At 34.4% G+C, this 16872-nt stretch overlaps 1 protein-coding gene across 9 annotated transcripts in view; it reads left to right on the plus strand.

Moving 5' to 3' along the window:
* sick (sickie) overlaps positions 1 to 16872 on the plus strand; it is a 275969-nt gene that overhangs the window by 146101 nt on the left and 112996 nt on the right. For 7 of the 9 annotated variants that reach the window (XM_075293027.1, XM_075293028.1, XM_075293029.1 and 4 more), the window contains one exon: positions 16667 to 16794. In XM_075293027.1, the coding sequence (XP_075149142.1) occupies positions 16667 to 16794 (128 nt within the window). Of the gene's footprint in view, positions 1 to 511; positions 664 to 16666; positions 16795 to 16872 lie in introns of those variants that run through there. The other 2 variants (XM_075293033.1, XM_075293037.1) reach the window with 2 other exon arrangements.

The raw sequence follows: 16872 nt of genomic DNA on the forward strand, positions 1-16872 counted from the left end.
AAAAGATAAGAGGAAGGGAATAAGAAAATTCCTGTAACTGCAAAAAGTACTATAGTTTTTAAAGACATAGAACTTCATTTAAATAAAATTTAAAATTTATGTCCGCTAATTTTATTTTGCGTTAAAATAAATAATAGTTTCTACAATAGGGAAATTTAAGCTATGAGAGACATATGTTATTTCAGATCAATATAAATAATGTTGAAAAAAAAAAATCAAATATCCCTTAAAGCATGCAATAATATTCATATCAATCTGAGAACATTCTATGTTATACTATGTTGAATATCTCCTATTAAACTTTTAGCTGGCAAATAGCATATGAAAAATCCATTGAAAATTCAAATTCACGTTAATAGAGACAGCTTTTTTGTTGTACAATAAAACATTTATATATATTTTTAATTATGCAAGTGACTTGTTCTCTTCAAAACTACAAAACACAAAAACAATATGATATTTATAAAAATGGTGCTACGTAAAGGAAAACTTAAAGAGACTTTCAAACGATTTTATACATCTTCGATGACAAAATCTAAACAAAATGCTTTATAATTAAATATTTAAAACTTATTTTAAAACCATGGGGAATTCTTCATCGTCACATGGCAGTAAAAGCAGCCGTAAATGTCGCAGTCTACCCAACTCTCCAGATGTCAGAAGGTAATAAACGAGAAACAAAATCATTTTAAAATAATTTAGCTTTAAGAGTGATAATTATTTTTAATAAACTTACGACTTGAAAGAAATATAAAACAAAACCCTATTAAGGGATATTGTTTTAAAATAAGTTCCTCTTGGTGTAAATATTTATCCCCCAGAATCTATATCAATGAAACAACAACTTTCCTTGGTGAATCTATTTCTTCCCCCCACCCGTTTACTTTCCATGCCCATATTTTAGAGATATCAAAAACCAACATGTGTCATTTTAAAGACTTTTATATAAGAATTTATTTGTTCCAGAGCAAATTTATGTTTGTGGTTAACTGACAGTGACACTGAACTGCTTTTTGGCCATTAAAAATATTAGAAACCGTAGCAGGAGGAGGTAACGAACAAATTTAAAGACTTCTTTGAATTCACCAAATGTACTTCCTAAAAAATCCAAAAGCAAATAGCATTTAATGCTTACTGAGAATCTGATGAATGTGCAACATGTGTAGAGTCTCGTGCTGTGTATTTGGTTTCCAATTATGAACAGCTCCATGTTCGAATGGTGAATGGCCCCACAAAAAAATAAATAGAAATCCTAAACAAATCTCTGGCAGTTGCCAAAACATTTGGAGTCATTAATTCTGACATAGGTCGTGGCTGTCGGCCAAGAAAAACAAGGAAAACTTAAGTTAAATTGGGGAAAGTGTAAACTTTTATGACATTAGCATTAAATGGGCCGGTATTTCCATTTCAAAAGAACTGTCTGATATTTGCAAATAGTATTAGCAAATTAAGGAAAAAAAGAAATGAAATTACTACTTCCATATCTTGAGATTTTATTAACGGAATCGAATACAGGCGAATAATTATTTGGAGATGGTAATAACTATTGCACCGTGGTGGGTATATTTTTGCAAAGGTGATTTGGGCCTTTAGAGATTGTCAAAGAAGGCAAGAGCGGCAAATATGTCTTGCTATGCGATATCAGTAAAGGCTCGAAAAATCCAGTCGCAATATGCAGATTGTTTTGAAGAAAAGCAAAAAATAAACCAATTTTAGTGGAATTCAATTGTGGACTTTATTATTTAGAGTTCCTCACCAGTAGCGATCTTAAATGTAAGTGGTTGTTCTACTCGACATTTCAGTTTTTGGTAACTTATGTTTCATTTTTATAACATTTCTTATTTCTGACATTTAAATTTTGGTAGATAATAATAATTCACAATAATTCTAGCTACCAAGTTTCATCTTGTTCTTCCAAATTCAGATATATAATTCACAATCTAATTTAATTTAATTCGTTAAAAAAAATTGTTTTTAAATTAAATTTTAATTATGTCCAAAATTTCATTTTTGGACAACAGATCGCTGCACATTTATGACCATTTTAATATTTAATAAACTTGACAAGATATTCATAGATTATCTTAGTTTTCCAATAAAATAAAGACTATGGTGAAGGAGTAAATTCTGCAAAGTCCGATGTATCAGGCTCACTTAGACTATTCAGTCCATTGTGATTCTGCAAAACCGACTTGGTTACCTTTTGTAATGTCCGCAGAAATATGCACTTTAATCTCAATGTAGATTAGCTTTGATCTCTTACATTTTAATTGAAACAAAATTGTGAGTAATGTCAATTAGGTTTTATCCTTTAACGGCCCTTTTCATGTAGCTCCGTTAGGCTTTAACTGCCAGTTAACAAAAAGAAGAATGGAAATATCTTTTCTCCGGTTAACTTAACTGAAAAATTTTCAGCACTTAAGTTTCTAACTGGCATATGGAATATAACATATATGTAGATATCACGGTTTAAAAGTTCGTTAGCTAACGGAGCTTCATGAAAATGGGGGTAAAACATTTTTCCAATTTTCACGGTCAATAGTTTCAGTAATGAATCTAGAGTTTCATGAAAAAATCCATTGTATAAAATAAAGAAACAAAAATTTCTCTCTGTGTAAGCAAAAATAAAGCCTATTTGATATTCATTGAGGATAATTTTTGTTTTCAATCACCAATTGATTCGAAATCGTCAAACAAAATAATTCTTTGACATGAACTCTTTAGACATTCACAAACCAAATTGAAACATCATCCACATATGATGTCCCATGATAATTATGGAATGGTGTTTGATAAAATAACCACCATCTATTATTTATGACAGCCAGCATCAATTCTACTTCAAATGTAAGAGGGTATGAATTTTTAATTTGATTTAAAGAAAAATTCCTTACAAATCATTCATAACAAATTCATGCAATCAAGGAATAATAGGAACAACCCTCTGGTAGGGCTAAAAAATTATCAACTCCAAAATATTCTTATCAAGTTCATAAAACTACCACCATTCAAGTTCCCTGGCTGAGAATATAAAACCACAGCAACAACAACAACAAAATAATCCCATAGATCAAAGGAACATCTGAATACACATAGGCAAGAACCAAACAAATGGGCCAGAGGGCGTCACCGAGAAATTGACAACTGTTTCCATATACGTATTGTTTATGCTCTTGGTATGGTAACCATGGATGAACCATAAATTGAAGTAACTAATTCACATTAGTATTTTTGTTTGTATAAGAATTTTAAAAGGCCATGAACGTACTCGTACTTCACCATCTCCCATTCAGCGAATGAATTAATGGACTAGAACGTTACCATTACTAGGGGGAGTTCATGCCTGACCACATTTTCTTTTCTTTTATTTCCAATGAATCTCTCACCATTTCTATTTATTTATTATGACAGTTGTAGAGAAATGTCCAGTTGGATTGAAGAAGAGCGCAAAATGGTGAAGTAAATAAAAATATCGGGAAATAAAAACAATGGTTGCATATGTTTTTGTTTATTTGTTATAAGAGATGGCCATTAGTTTGGTCGCAACACATTGTGCGAAAAATCTTCCTATTCGACAATAATTCTACGGGACAAACAATGTCAGTGAACACGAGATGTGACAAAGGTCTGTTCATCATAATGACCATTAATTGTATTAGGTAACGTTAGGGTTTGAATTTCGTCTTTAGTGACCAAAACAATATTCAAAAAACTGTTTATGAAAGAGTAAATGCATACAAAATTCTCTTCGTTTTTCATTTTCCATTTAGAGCCGCATAATGAGAACGAAGTGATCAAGAGAAATAGTCGAAAGGAACACCTCCTCCAACTCAGGTAGTTAGTTCTTACTAGATTATAAAGATGTTTTCAGAGCAACCCTCCAAAATGAGAAGTAACGGAAATCAACTCTGTGCTCCTTAAAAATTGTTCTGAAGGTCTTAGGATCAGAGAATGAAGCCGCCGAGTCGCGCCGCCGATTTTAGCCGTCGCTGACCCGATTTTAGCAGTCGACACCGCCGCCGAATATGTGGACTCATCTCGACTGAAATTTAGCCGCCAATTAATCTAAAATATTGATTTATATCAGAAAATTTTAATAATATTGCCAAAATTTTGAACTTTCCACCTTCAATGAATTAGTACCAAGTTGCTATAATAGTTTTACAAAAATTTAGCTCAAAAAATTTGAATAAAATGTAAATTTGATTGTAGGATTGGTTGTACAACTAATCTCATTACAATTCGGAAAACTTCAAATTGATTTTATAATAGATAATTTTGCACCGCCTAATACATAATTTTTTATCGGCTTAGCCGTCAAGCCGCCGCCGCCGGAGGCAAATATTTAGTGTCAGCCGCCGCCGACAAAAATGGGTCGGCTTCATTCTCTGCTGAGGATAGGTTAGGTTTAGTGGCAATGGGCTCTTATAACTGAGTGCTGCCCAGATACTTATTGCCAGCCGACGCCGTCGCCGTATATGTCGATTCAGCTTTCGCCGCCAGTTAATCAAAAATATTGATTTAAATCGGAAAAATAAAATAAAATGTTTAACCTTCCACTCACAATCAATTTCAAGCTTTTATAATTATTTTGCGAAAATTTAGCTCAGAAAATTTTAATGACATATAAATTTGATTGTAAGATTGGTTGTACAAATAATCTCATTAGCATTTGAATAGCTTCAAATTGGTTTTATAATGGATAATTATCCGCAGCCGAATAGACAAAATTTAGCCGACAAATCGCCGCCGCAGGAGGCACAAATTTTGTGTCAGCCGCCGCCGACAAAACGGGTGAGTCATGAGTCCGAATGACGTTTCACATTAGAAGAAGCTTTGAAGCAGTCAAAAATGTCATCAGCATTACTGAGACAGAATTAACCATCGCTGAAAAACGTTTTGGTGTTCGCTCGAAACGGGGATTAACCCCAGGACCCTTTGTATAAAAGGCGAGTATGCTAACCATTTCACAGCGGTGTCGCCCTTCAGAAGATCTTAGTGAAGACTAGAATAAGATACTCCTCATCACTAAGGGCATTGATTAGTACTGTACCACATACTTGTATATTTCCCGGAATTTTAAAATATTCCATTTAATTATTTTTGATCTACATGAAGATTAAACATTAGAACTAGATTCCTATATTTATGCAAATTAAAGTTTCACTAGCGAAAGAAATGAAACTGTTTTCATAATACTGTCAAGAAAGGAAGCAGGCAAGCATGCAATTTGTTAAGTACTGCTTTTACCATGGTAACTCAAACTGCAGCATCAACAGTCAACATCTACAGAAAGAATGGCAAAGAGTGTTGTATCCTTTTAAGCATTCATCATACTTATACAATGCCACTAACAAAACAAACACAAACATAGACTTGGTTAAAAATAAATCCACTTCAGGGAAGTCACTTCACACAAGATGACGAAGGAGAACAACAACAGTTTCACATAGCAAAACATCAACATCCATTAGAATACTTCATCGTTGTTTCATCACATACGAAAACAAACTCTAAGCACACTCTACAACAAACACATTTGATGTTTATAAACTCATTCACATGAATCCTTTTTCGAGCTTGTGGAAAAATATATCACAGCTTTACTTTCCACACCTACATCAGCGGTGGTCTTTATTCCACCTTCAGGTGTTCACCAGTTTTTATTTTCTCTACCTCATCATCTTACCAGACCTGTAGGGCAAAACAAAAGCAAGAGTGCATGGATTTGTCAAATGTAGAAGCAGGAAAGGATAAAGGTTAATTGGAGCCCTTTGCATGAAACTTTTACAAAAATTGCCATACCACACTCAGTACTCAAAATGTTTATAATTAGACGGATAACCAAATATCTTTGGACTCACCGTCTAATAACAAAACGTATGTCCTAAGATAGATAGGTTTAAACTAATTGCTAAAGGATCCATTAAATACAGTACGATACGAAATAGTAGAGTTTCACTTTCTTATTGATGCTTACCAAACGAAACTTAATATAGTCTTGCACTTTATGCTGACATATTTACAATAACCTTCATTTTCGCACACAATTTTCGAATGTACAAATCACGGCGTGATTATGACCAATCTAAAATATAAAATTCTATGTTTGAACTACAGACAGAAGTCTCAGTGATTTGTGATTGCAGAGTAAATATTCCCTCACATCAAACCAGGATGCTGAGTTTAGAATTGATTCCAAGGATTAACAAGGCGGATTCACAATTTATGAAGATTTATCATTAAAACTTCTTATTAATTACACCTAAGCAAGTTGACATATTTTATGAACCAAAGGTAGTCAAGAACCCCATTATGGAATTACGGTATTCCTTTCTTAGAATTGGTAAAATGACAATCTGCCTACAGTAGACTCGCCTAGGCTAGTTTATTAAAGTCTCTTAGGTGGCATTTACGTTTCTCTTTGCAATTCACTGAATTTCTGAATACCTCCCGTAAAGGAATCCGTTTTCTTTATTCTTCCAATGTAGACAATGATGCAATCAATGCAGTAACCAATGTTGCGTTTCAGCGGTAGATTATCCCACCTCAGTAATGCTGGTGACATTTCTGAGAGTTTCAAAACTTCTCTAAGTGGTTTCACTGCAATGTGGAACGCCGTTCGGACTCGGCTATAAAAAGGAGGTCCCTTGTCATTGAGCTTAACATGAAATCGGACAGCACTCAGTGATAAGAGAGAAGTTCATCAATGTGGTATCACAATGGACTGAATAGTCTAAGTGAGTCTGGTACATCGGGCTGCCACCTAACCTAACCTAATGTTGCGTATTACTACCGAAATTCGTTCCAATTTTATGAAGATGTTGAACTTAACAATATCTTAGATTCACTGTTAATATGGTAGACTATTACATTGTGGCCTTTCCCTCAGAGGAAACAAACTTCCGTCCCTGCATATTATATAAACCTAAATAACAAAAGCTCTGCAGCCATTAAAGGTTCCCACATGCAGGAACTCTTGCCGGGAAATTCTTCCCCACTCTTCCCATTTATCCCGTCGACGTTCTATTCAATTCACTTCAGTTGTGCAGTATTGAAATGAAAGCGCTTATTGCAGTGCATAAACAATTCAATGGTGACGAAGAGATAAAAGATATCTCCTCCCGTACAGTTGAGAATGAAAAGATTGGTGGTAGGAGAGTATATCCTAAAATGGTATTTGTATTTATTTAACATTTCATTTTCATTAGAGATCTATAAGCAAATATTGCTCCAAATGCATACATGATAAATTTCTAAAACAGACTCACGGCACATGCCATTGGTGAAACAAACGTATGCCAAGGGAACAAGATTAATTACCAAGCAATCAAAAAGGAATGGAAAACAAGATGAATAAGGTAAGAGGAGTATATATGCAGTACGAATGATATATTCAATGATTTATAGCTAAAAGACATGAGGTTCTGATAGTTTCAACCACTTTGTAATCGTTTAGCAAAACAGTGAGTTGGCCCCATCATTTAAAGGTCTGGGAAATGATATTCAAATGTCCTATCATCTGTGGATATGGTTCACTCACAATTGCTACTGTCACAGGATCATCATAAACTACTGCGGTTTTTAATAAAGCCATTCAACTTTTCATACAAATCGTGACTTTATGTCAAACATAGCAAATTATACAGTCTTGGTTGGCTATAAAGAACCTCCGCAATAACACATGGATAAAGTCAAGTCAATGTTCCCCTACAAACGTAAATATTTGTATTCAAAGATGGCAATGTCTGCCAAGATGTCGGCTTTCATCAGCTTCTTTGGCTAAAGTTAGTGATGTGGGAGCAGCAACATCTTTCATTTTGTAAATACCATGTTAAACACCATGTTGCAAGGCAACGAAAGGTAATGCCAACAACAGCAATAATAAAAACGATACTTTGAAAGGATATTAAAACACTCCTCTGAATACCTCTGCCTTGGCAACACTTCATGGTTCGAAAAATAACTTGGCAACCAACGAAGAAAACGTGTAGCATTACAAATTTGAATATTCCCATTCTCATATTGAAATAATAAAATGAATGCGATTAACAAAAATAAAGAAATAAACACCATAGAAGTCTGTGACACAATAAATAACATCCCCACATAATTCTTGGAAGGGGGGAATACAATTTAATAAAATTAAATGCTAGATGTGGAATAATATTTGGCAAGAATAGCAAATATGCCTTATGCTCGATAGTAGTCGATATAGGGAAAATTTTCTCATTGTAATGGGTTACAAAACTGTATTGGTCACCTCAAAACAAATTATCTTAACGCAGTATTACACTGACTGTGAACAATTTTTATGTGTCAGTCTGTCGCATATGGTTCATCGTTTGAAAGAGAGAAATGATCAGAAGTGTGCAACTTCAGTTTCTTGTGAATGAAGTTTTGTTTCGTTTCAATGATCAATCACTTATATGTTAATATAATTAAAGGGTGATACGGTCAAATTTTGGTCAAGGGAAAACGCGTGTAAATCGGTGAAATCGTTTATTTAAAAAATCAAATTAAATTTCTTTTTCAAGTTCAATTAGTATAAAATTCAGGAAAAATATTCAGTTAGGCTTTCGCTTTTCCAAATCCGAATTGCCGGTCAAAACAGTACGGAACAACCGTGTTTCTTCAGGAAAGGCAGCAGAAGTTTATTCAAACACTCTTTCACGTAAATTTCTTGGTTGACAGTCCCGGAAGCTATGAAAATGCTGCTTTTCAAGCCACAGGTACAGATGGCTTGCCAAACCAGATATTTCTTTGCGAACTTTGACAGTTTTATGTGCTTGAAAATATCTGCTACCTTTCCCCTTCCTTTTGCCGTATAAAACTCCTGTCCCTTGAAATGCTGCTTGTAGTCGGCTTTGACGTAGGTTTCGTCGTACATTATTTACCACGCAGTCAAACTTCGTCAGCATCGTCGTGTACAGCCTCCGGGATCGCGCTTTGGCCGTCGTATTTTGTTTATCATCGCGATTTGGAGTCACTACCTTCTTGTAAGTCGATAGTCCGGTTCGTTTTTTGGCTCGATGCACGGATGTAGACGATACACCCAGCTTATTTGCGGCATCTCGGAGAGAGAGGTTAGGGTTTGCTTGAAACTACCGGCAACTCTCTTTGTCGTCTCAGCGGCTTCCGGTTTTCGATTTCCCCCCGATCCAGACTTCCTGGCTGTCGATAAACGTTCCCCAAACACTTTAATTACATTTGTAACGGTTGATTTGGCAACTTTTAGCGATTTTGCCAGCTTTGCGTGCGAGTAGCTCGGATTATGCACCCTGATTTTTAGCAAACACAATATCCACAACAGCTAATATTAAGAAAACGTGCACAGTGATTTAATGAGTCCGTAAAAGCGAAATAAAAATTATATACGAAATAATTTCTCCTCTCAAAGTTATAAGTTTTTCGTGATCTCTCGTAGAGGTCTCTACAGTAGAGTTAAGACCCCAGTAGGGCTAATAAATCGAATGGTGGGATTATAAAATCCAACAAAATGGTGTAGAGGATTAGGAGAGTGGAATCATAATAAGGTTAGGTTAGGTGTCAGCCCGATGGATCAGGCTCACTTAGACTATTCAGTCCATTGTGATACCACATTTGTGAACTTCTCTCTTATCACTGAGTGCTGCCCGATTCCATGTTAAGCTCAGTGACAAGGGACCTCCTTTTTATAGCCGAGTCCGAACGGAGTTCCACATTGCAGTGAACCCACTTAGAGAAGCTTTGAAACCCTCAGAAATGTCACCAGCATTACTGAGGTGGGATAATCCACCGCTGAAAAACTTTTTGGTGTTCGCTCGTAGCAGGAATCGAACCCACGACCTTGTGTATGCAAGGCGGGCATGCTAACCATTGCACCACGGTGGCTCCCTTAAGTAACCATATGGACATTTTCCTCAAAGCTTTTATTCTTCTTCATTTCCTCTAATAAAATCTATTCTGCTTAATTCTTATTACATTTTTGATTTATTTAAACTGCCCTATAAATTAAACTTACTGAACTTATTACTATCCCCAATAAATATTTAATATTCATAAGTAAACAAAGAACAAATCAAATACTCTAAGAATACGACTTAAGAAGCCAACATGACTATCTACAAAGGATTAAAAAAGAAAATTGCTAAAATATCCAAATACAATATATAATAAATCAGTTTTAATATCTTTCATCCTAATATCACAATAATATTATCTATCCAAACAGACTCAAATATACTGTCCTGAATATTAAACTCCTTAATTACAGACTCTGTTAAACGTCGAAATAGACACCTACACATCATCAAAATTATTTGCATGCTCATGAAAATAATGGATGGTAAACAATAAGTGCGATTACGTTCGCCGTCACAAAGCCATTTAGTCAAATCATCCTTTGTTTGTCTCGCCAAACCATGACTAAACTTCAGTTTTCTGGAGCCTGTTTTCAAAGCAGGTTTAATGTTAAGAATAAAATCCTCCATCGTCTTTACTATAACTCACAAATGATGACAGTTATGGAACAGCTTTAAGTGTGGGTTGAAATGTTGTTTATCATCCTGGATTTATAGTCTGATCACATATCAAAATCTTAATAGACTGATGGGAGAAAAGGAGAAAATAGTTGCTAATAGGCCATTCTTTGAATTAGCATTATACTAATGTAACTATGGGAACGATGCTAGTGATACAAGGGGAAATGAATTAAAAGGCATATGAGTATTTTGAGAATCTTCAAGAAAATTGATCTCGATGAACTAAATCTTAAGGTTTTGGTTATTGAATTTCCTTAAGCGAAATGCCTCTAGATTTTCAAAATTTTTCTTTAAACTATAACCCAACAATTTCTCCTAAGCCCAAATAAATTCTATAGTTTCCTTTGTTGTTATCTACTTTTGGATATATCCGATGTATATTTCAATATCACAACGATTCAATAAATTTCACCACCAATGCACAAACCTTTTTTCGTTTAAGTTTCCTGGCATGCGCTTGTTAGAAATATAGGAAACATTTCTTCATACATTTGGATATGCATTTTTGACATATTTGGATATTCCTTTCCTTTAGGAAAATAGAAATGAACGGGTCGCATCAAAGTCTTGCACCGGTTCATAACCAAACATAATCCTAAATATTATGCAATTGGTTCACGACGCTTTCATCATAAGACTGACAGTTGCAATTAGCTTTTCCGTGACTTACTATGAATTTTAATGTTGCTATTGATAGGAATTATTCATACCACGGAAAGCATACCATAGGTATAAATAGGTAAGCGATTAAGCAAGAATATTAGCCACATAATATGGATATAATGAAAGTTATAGGAATGCAGCCAATTTCATAAAAATTTATTTCCTAAAGAAATAGGTTTCGAACAAACATCAACGATAGAAAAGGGCTACAAACTAATGCTCCATCTACTGGTACCGCCGTGCGACTTCTTTTGTTTTCTAAATTTGATATCTTTGTGGACATTCGAATGAGGAGGTCATCATGGCCACGAAGGCCTATTTTACAGGCCAACGAGAAAAATTTTTTTGAGTATCGTTGAACCAAATTAAAAAGTGACTATATTGAATTAAATAGCGCCGCATTTTAGAAGCAACTCGAAGCTATACATTAACATTGCACTCATTCGATAAACTGATTTATTCCTTTGAGATTTATTATACAAACTAGCCAGCCAAACAACTAAGGACGAATTTCGTATGAAATAAATTAGGCCCTTGGCGGAGATTTTAAACTTCAAATTCAAATTCACAATATCCACCCAAAATATGTTTCCAATTATAAATATTCTAATTTTCAGCTTATTATTTGCTGCTTTCATATTGCTTTTATTCTTTGTCTCATTTGGTGCATTTAATAGAAATTTAAACATTTAATTCCACAATTTGTTTTGCAAATAAAAACTTTAGCAATTTTTCTTAATAAGTCTGCTTAGGAGAAAAACGCCAAGAGAAACTTTTAATTATTCTCCCCCCTCCAAAAACTACTACAAGGAAATTCGAAAAAGGCACTGGAAAATAAAGAAATAAAATAATACTCAGCTACATTGTGTGAGTGTGTTTCTTTGGTCCTTAATTGCTTTCTCTACTCCTGGTCTCATAAAAAAACAAAACAAAAATAAACGAATGTAACTTACAACATCCCGACTTTTGTCTCCATCGTCCTATTCTGAAATTCTTGTTTATTTGTTGCCGTGGAAAAAGTTGTTAAAAGAAAATTAAATCCTCAACAAAAGTGTATTATTTCATTGTATGTTGTACTATTCAAAAGGAGTATGAATGAAAGCGAGCAAGTGAATGGCAACATTCAAATAATTTTAACATAAATGTATGTATCATATTTCCTTTTCCAGGACATTGTTCCCTGCAATTGTCTGGGAAATTTTTCTATTTCTATTTGATTCTATTACTTTCCGTTTTTTAATGTGTTTTTTTACATTCATCTTCAAAAAGTCACAAGGATCTGTTCTATTTCGTTAGATGTAATTATACGAGTTTGGAGAGGGAAATTTCAAAATACACACACTTGGAAAAACTTTATTTTAAATGCTGAAAAAGGGGAAATTTTAAAACAGTAACAGTACAAACAGTAAAGGAAACCACAACTAAAGAAGTAAATACGACCCTAAGACCGAATCTTATGTACTTTCCATCAAGGAGTGCGTACAAAGTTCCAGTAAAGACTTCGTCCACAATCGAACTACTTGGGTTATGGTAACACGATGATCAGGTACCAAATCTCAACTGGATCGATGAAATTTGCTCTTTTCACATGATCCGGAAGTCAAATCTGGGGGTTGGCATTGGGGCTATATCTAAAGATAGTCCGATATGACCCATTTGCAATACCATCCGACCTACATTGACAACTACTTCTTGCACAAATATTCAAGTCGTTAACTCGTTTTTTAAGTAAGCTCGATTTCAACAGACGGACGGGCATCACTAGATCGACTCAGAATTTTTCCAGAATATATAGTTAATGAGGTCTGAGACCAATATTGTTACAAACGGAATGACCAAGTTCCGTCCTATGTTGGAGGGTATAAAATGGATTATATCTTAATACGAACACATGTGTCGCCTTAAAGTATGCAGATATCTCAATAAATATATTCCTTAAGAAGTAACTATTGACAAAATGGAAGTAAAATGATTTTTTAACTTAATTTAAATTGACAAATATTGTACAATATTTTATACATAACATATGATATTCTTCTGCCATTTACTTATTTAAAATACTCTTGATAATGCGAACACTCTTGATTTGGGAGACAATCAAGTTGATATATTTCCATTTGATATTATTTCCATACTTTCGTTTCATTCGTTGAAACCCTCTGATCCTCTCTGTCTTGCGTTGCAAAAAAATGAATTGGTTCATTTTTAGTAGTTTTTCAAATTCGTTAAACATTTTTTTTTTTTTTTGTGCAAAGAAAAACCACCAAATGTAATTACATTGTCAAGCCTAAACCATTGAGGAAATAGGTTAGTGTATCCAGCGATTTCTTATAATATTCTATCTTAAATAAAACTAGGATTTTTTTCTCTATGTATAAAGCAACAGCAAATAAGGACATCATGCAACAAATGTTACCCAACTAATAGAACATTCGAAAATTGCAAAATATTGAAGTAGAAAATTGAATTTGGCCAAAACAATTCCAACAACCATTAGTAAATCATATACTTGCTTGTAGCTTAAAGTATCCTTAAAGTCTAAATTAAATTTCTGGGGAAAGTAATTACATTTTGCAACAGATGAGTCCTTCCACAGTCTATCCTAAGGCATGGAGTAAGGAAATCTATTTACTGAATTTGAATATCCATTTGAAGAAATGTATAGCTATGGAAATCACTTGGTGAGTCATTAACCTCTTTCTTCCAATTGCAATGGAGCTTTTTGAATTGGTACTCATATGCCGCTATTCTATGGTTGTTCATTGGCGACACAATGCAACAAACAAAGTTGTACATTTCCTTGCCTTTGGTAAAAAATTATTTCCAGCATAAAAATATCGTATCTCACACTCGCCAATATTAACCGGTGGCAGCAGCCCCGTTACAGAATTCTATAAAAGGCCTAAAGCTGGAAAATGGGAAATGGAGAAAACACACGTAGAGTATGTATATTTTGTTCATGCATTTAAATAAACAAAATAACCGAATGAAAAAGCAACATTGTTTAAACAAAAGCTTGCAATAAGAGTCAACAGCAGGCAGGTTTGCTAGCTGCTGGATGACTGGCAACTTTATGACACTTGAGTCACTCACGGATACTGGGAGCATACAACAACCCATAAAGCTACTGTTTTTAAGGTGTTTGTCCAACAAAAGTACCAATTGCGGTATTAAGAAGGGAATTTAGTACTTAGGCCTTAATGTACGGATGATGACTTCCAGAACGTTAAATATTGGCAAATTTACCTATAAAAGAACTCATTTAGAAAATTATTTGAAGACGGAACTGGAAAAAGTAACTTGGCAAAAAATACTCGCGGCCAATAGAAATCTATGGAAGTTAACCACCGATCCAATCGTGTCACCATTATTCTTGAGAATATATACATACGCCTTACAGGCTATGCCAATAATGCCAAAAAGGACGAACTTAATAGTAATTGGCCTGCGATTTGCCCATGCGTTACATGATCATCCCCTGAGGTAGGAGAGAGAACTTCTCCCTTATTTAATCTACAAATAGCTCCCATAGAGCAATTTTCATATTAGATATATACTAATTTTTTGAAGTATTCAACAATTCAGGAAGTACAAGATTAACAAAAACTGATACAAAACATTTTACAAATGCCTGCACTTTCATTTTAGGCTCCATATTAAGGCCTTCTACACAGAGACCCTATTGCCCCAACTGGACAAACCACTCTTATGCACTATTTCCATAACTAGCAATGGATGTTACATGAGATGATGACAAAAGTCTGAAGTTTCTGATTCTTAAGGGATTGGGGAACACGTACCGTGATGCCATTGCGTGTGTCTGCCAATGTGCATGCACCGCAAGACCATTTTCCCCCTCTTTTCTTGAAACAATCTGGAGGAGAAAATACTCCGTCAAACTTATTTGGTTCTTGCAGACGTTAATTTCTTGCTGCCATATCTAGTTACCTTTTTTGGTGAAGATGCAATGCACTTACATGGCTCGCCTGAGGGATCAGGGACCCTTTTGCGGCCTGAAGAAAGAGCATGGATGTTGAGAACCACAAAAGGAACTAAAGTCGCTTGTTTGTTTTGTTATTGTCATCCATGGCGTTGCATGTCTGTAGACATCGTAAATAACTTCAGGTGCTGTACCACTCTTACTACTTCCATTTGTCAAGGTGAAGAGCAGAAGTGGGAAGAGGGAGGACAATATCATAAAACGCACTTTTCACTTGAATGTGAATGTGAATTTTAATTAAATTCCCTCCAGGAATGAAGAGGAAACAAAAGCAAAACTACCTCTTAAGGAATAATGTCACGTTAGCGTACATAGTGGTATGAGAATGCAATGTTCATTAGCGCTTCAAGGATAATATAGAGAGATGGAGAAATGTACAAAAAATGTATTACTAATTGTAATAGAGTCATCATCATCATCATTCTAAATCTTTGTTTCATTAAATGGAAGTGATTAGAAGATGGACTAAAAATATTTTCCTATTAAAGATTGTATTGCAAAAGTCACACAAGTTTTTCTGTGTTTACGTAGAATTTACTTGGAATCCAAAATCAATATTTTCTGAAGACCTAAAGCACAATAGATTAACATAAATCTTAAATCTTTTTTTTCATGTACTAAGAACACTTTTATATCATTGAGAGTTGGGCCTTGCAGGAAAATATATCAAAGGTATATGGATGTGATCTTTTACAATCAGGTCGCTTCAATCATTCCATAGATAGTTTAGTTATTCTGAGGACACTTCTGAAGGTAATGTCGTACAACCGAGCAACCTGTTACATGGGCGTATGCTATGACAAAATTAATTCCTCACAGTATTACTGGGAGGTTAATTGAAACCATTGACGAGAAACAAATCTATTTGCTATATGTTAGTACTCAGGAAGAACTGATAGACGGTAATCGAAATTGCTCGTTGATAGTAAGGCATTACTTCCAAGTATATGGTATAGGGGTGCATATACAAATACATTTGGCGCACATTTCCTAACATCAGGTGAAAACATGGCTATCAATACCATAAGCCTGGGAATAATGACACACCATCAAGGAGCTGTTTCCATTATCGTACATCAAATTTCCATGAGAAATGGCATACTGCAAATACTTTTATCACTTCTTTGTTGCAAAATAAATATTTGTTCAATGTTTGTTATGATCTTGCTAGATGTACACGTTATCGGATGTGTCGGTGTTATGTTCTCCTCTGTTGGAAGCATTTTTTTTTAACTGAAACATAATGTTGTAGTTAAATATAATTTGTAATACAGATAATTTGCAGTCTTTTATAAAATTCTCAAAAATTCTTAGCAATTAATTTAATTTTATTATGTGATTTAAAGGAAATATAAATTATATGACAAATTGCCACAATTTCATTTTATAGTTAAGACATCAACAAATCCCTACATTTACCTCATTTTCATTTTCTCAATAAATCTTAATAATTTTGTATATTTATTTTATATCATTACAGACAAATTCCCCAAGCTTATACCAAAGCCAATGGAACTGCCATACCATTACCTGCCACGGTTATGGTACAAAGGCGTTGTCCTCCGGACAAAGTAAGACCTTTACCGCCCACACCAAATCATACACCATGTAAGTATTGTACCTTACCTCACATATGAATGTATCACACACACACATTTTAGCTGTTTAGCTGCGATTGAGACGCAT

Source organism: Haematobia irritans, chromosome 2 (assembly GCF_050003625.1).
Source record: "Haematobia irritans isolate KBUSLIRL chromosome 2, ASM5000362v1, whole genome shotgun sequence".
In the NCBI taxonomy this organism is placed as follows: Eukaryota; Metazoa; Arthropoda; class Insecta; order Diptera; family Muscidae; genus Haematobia; species Haematobia irritans.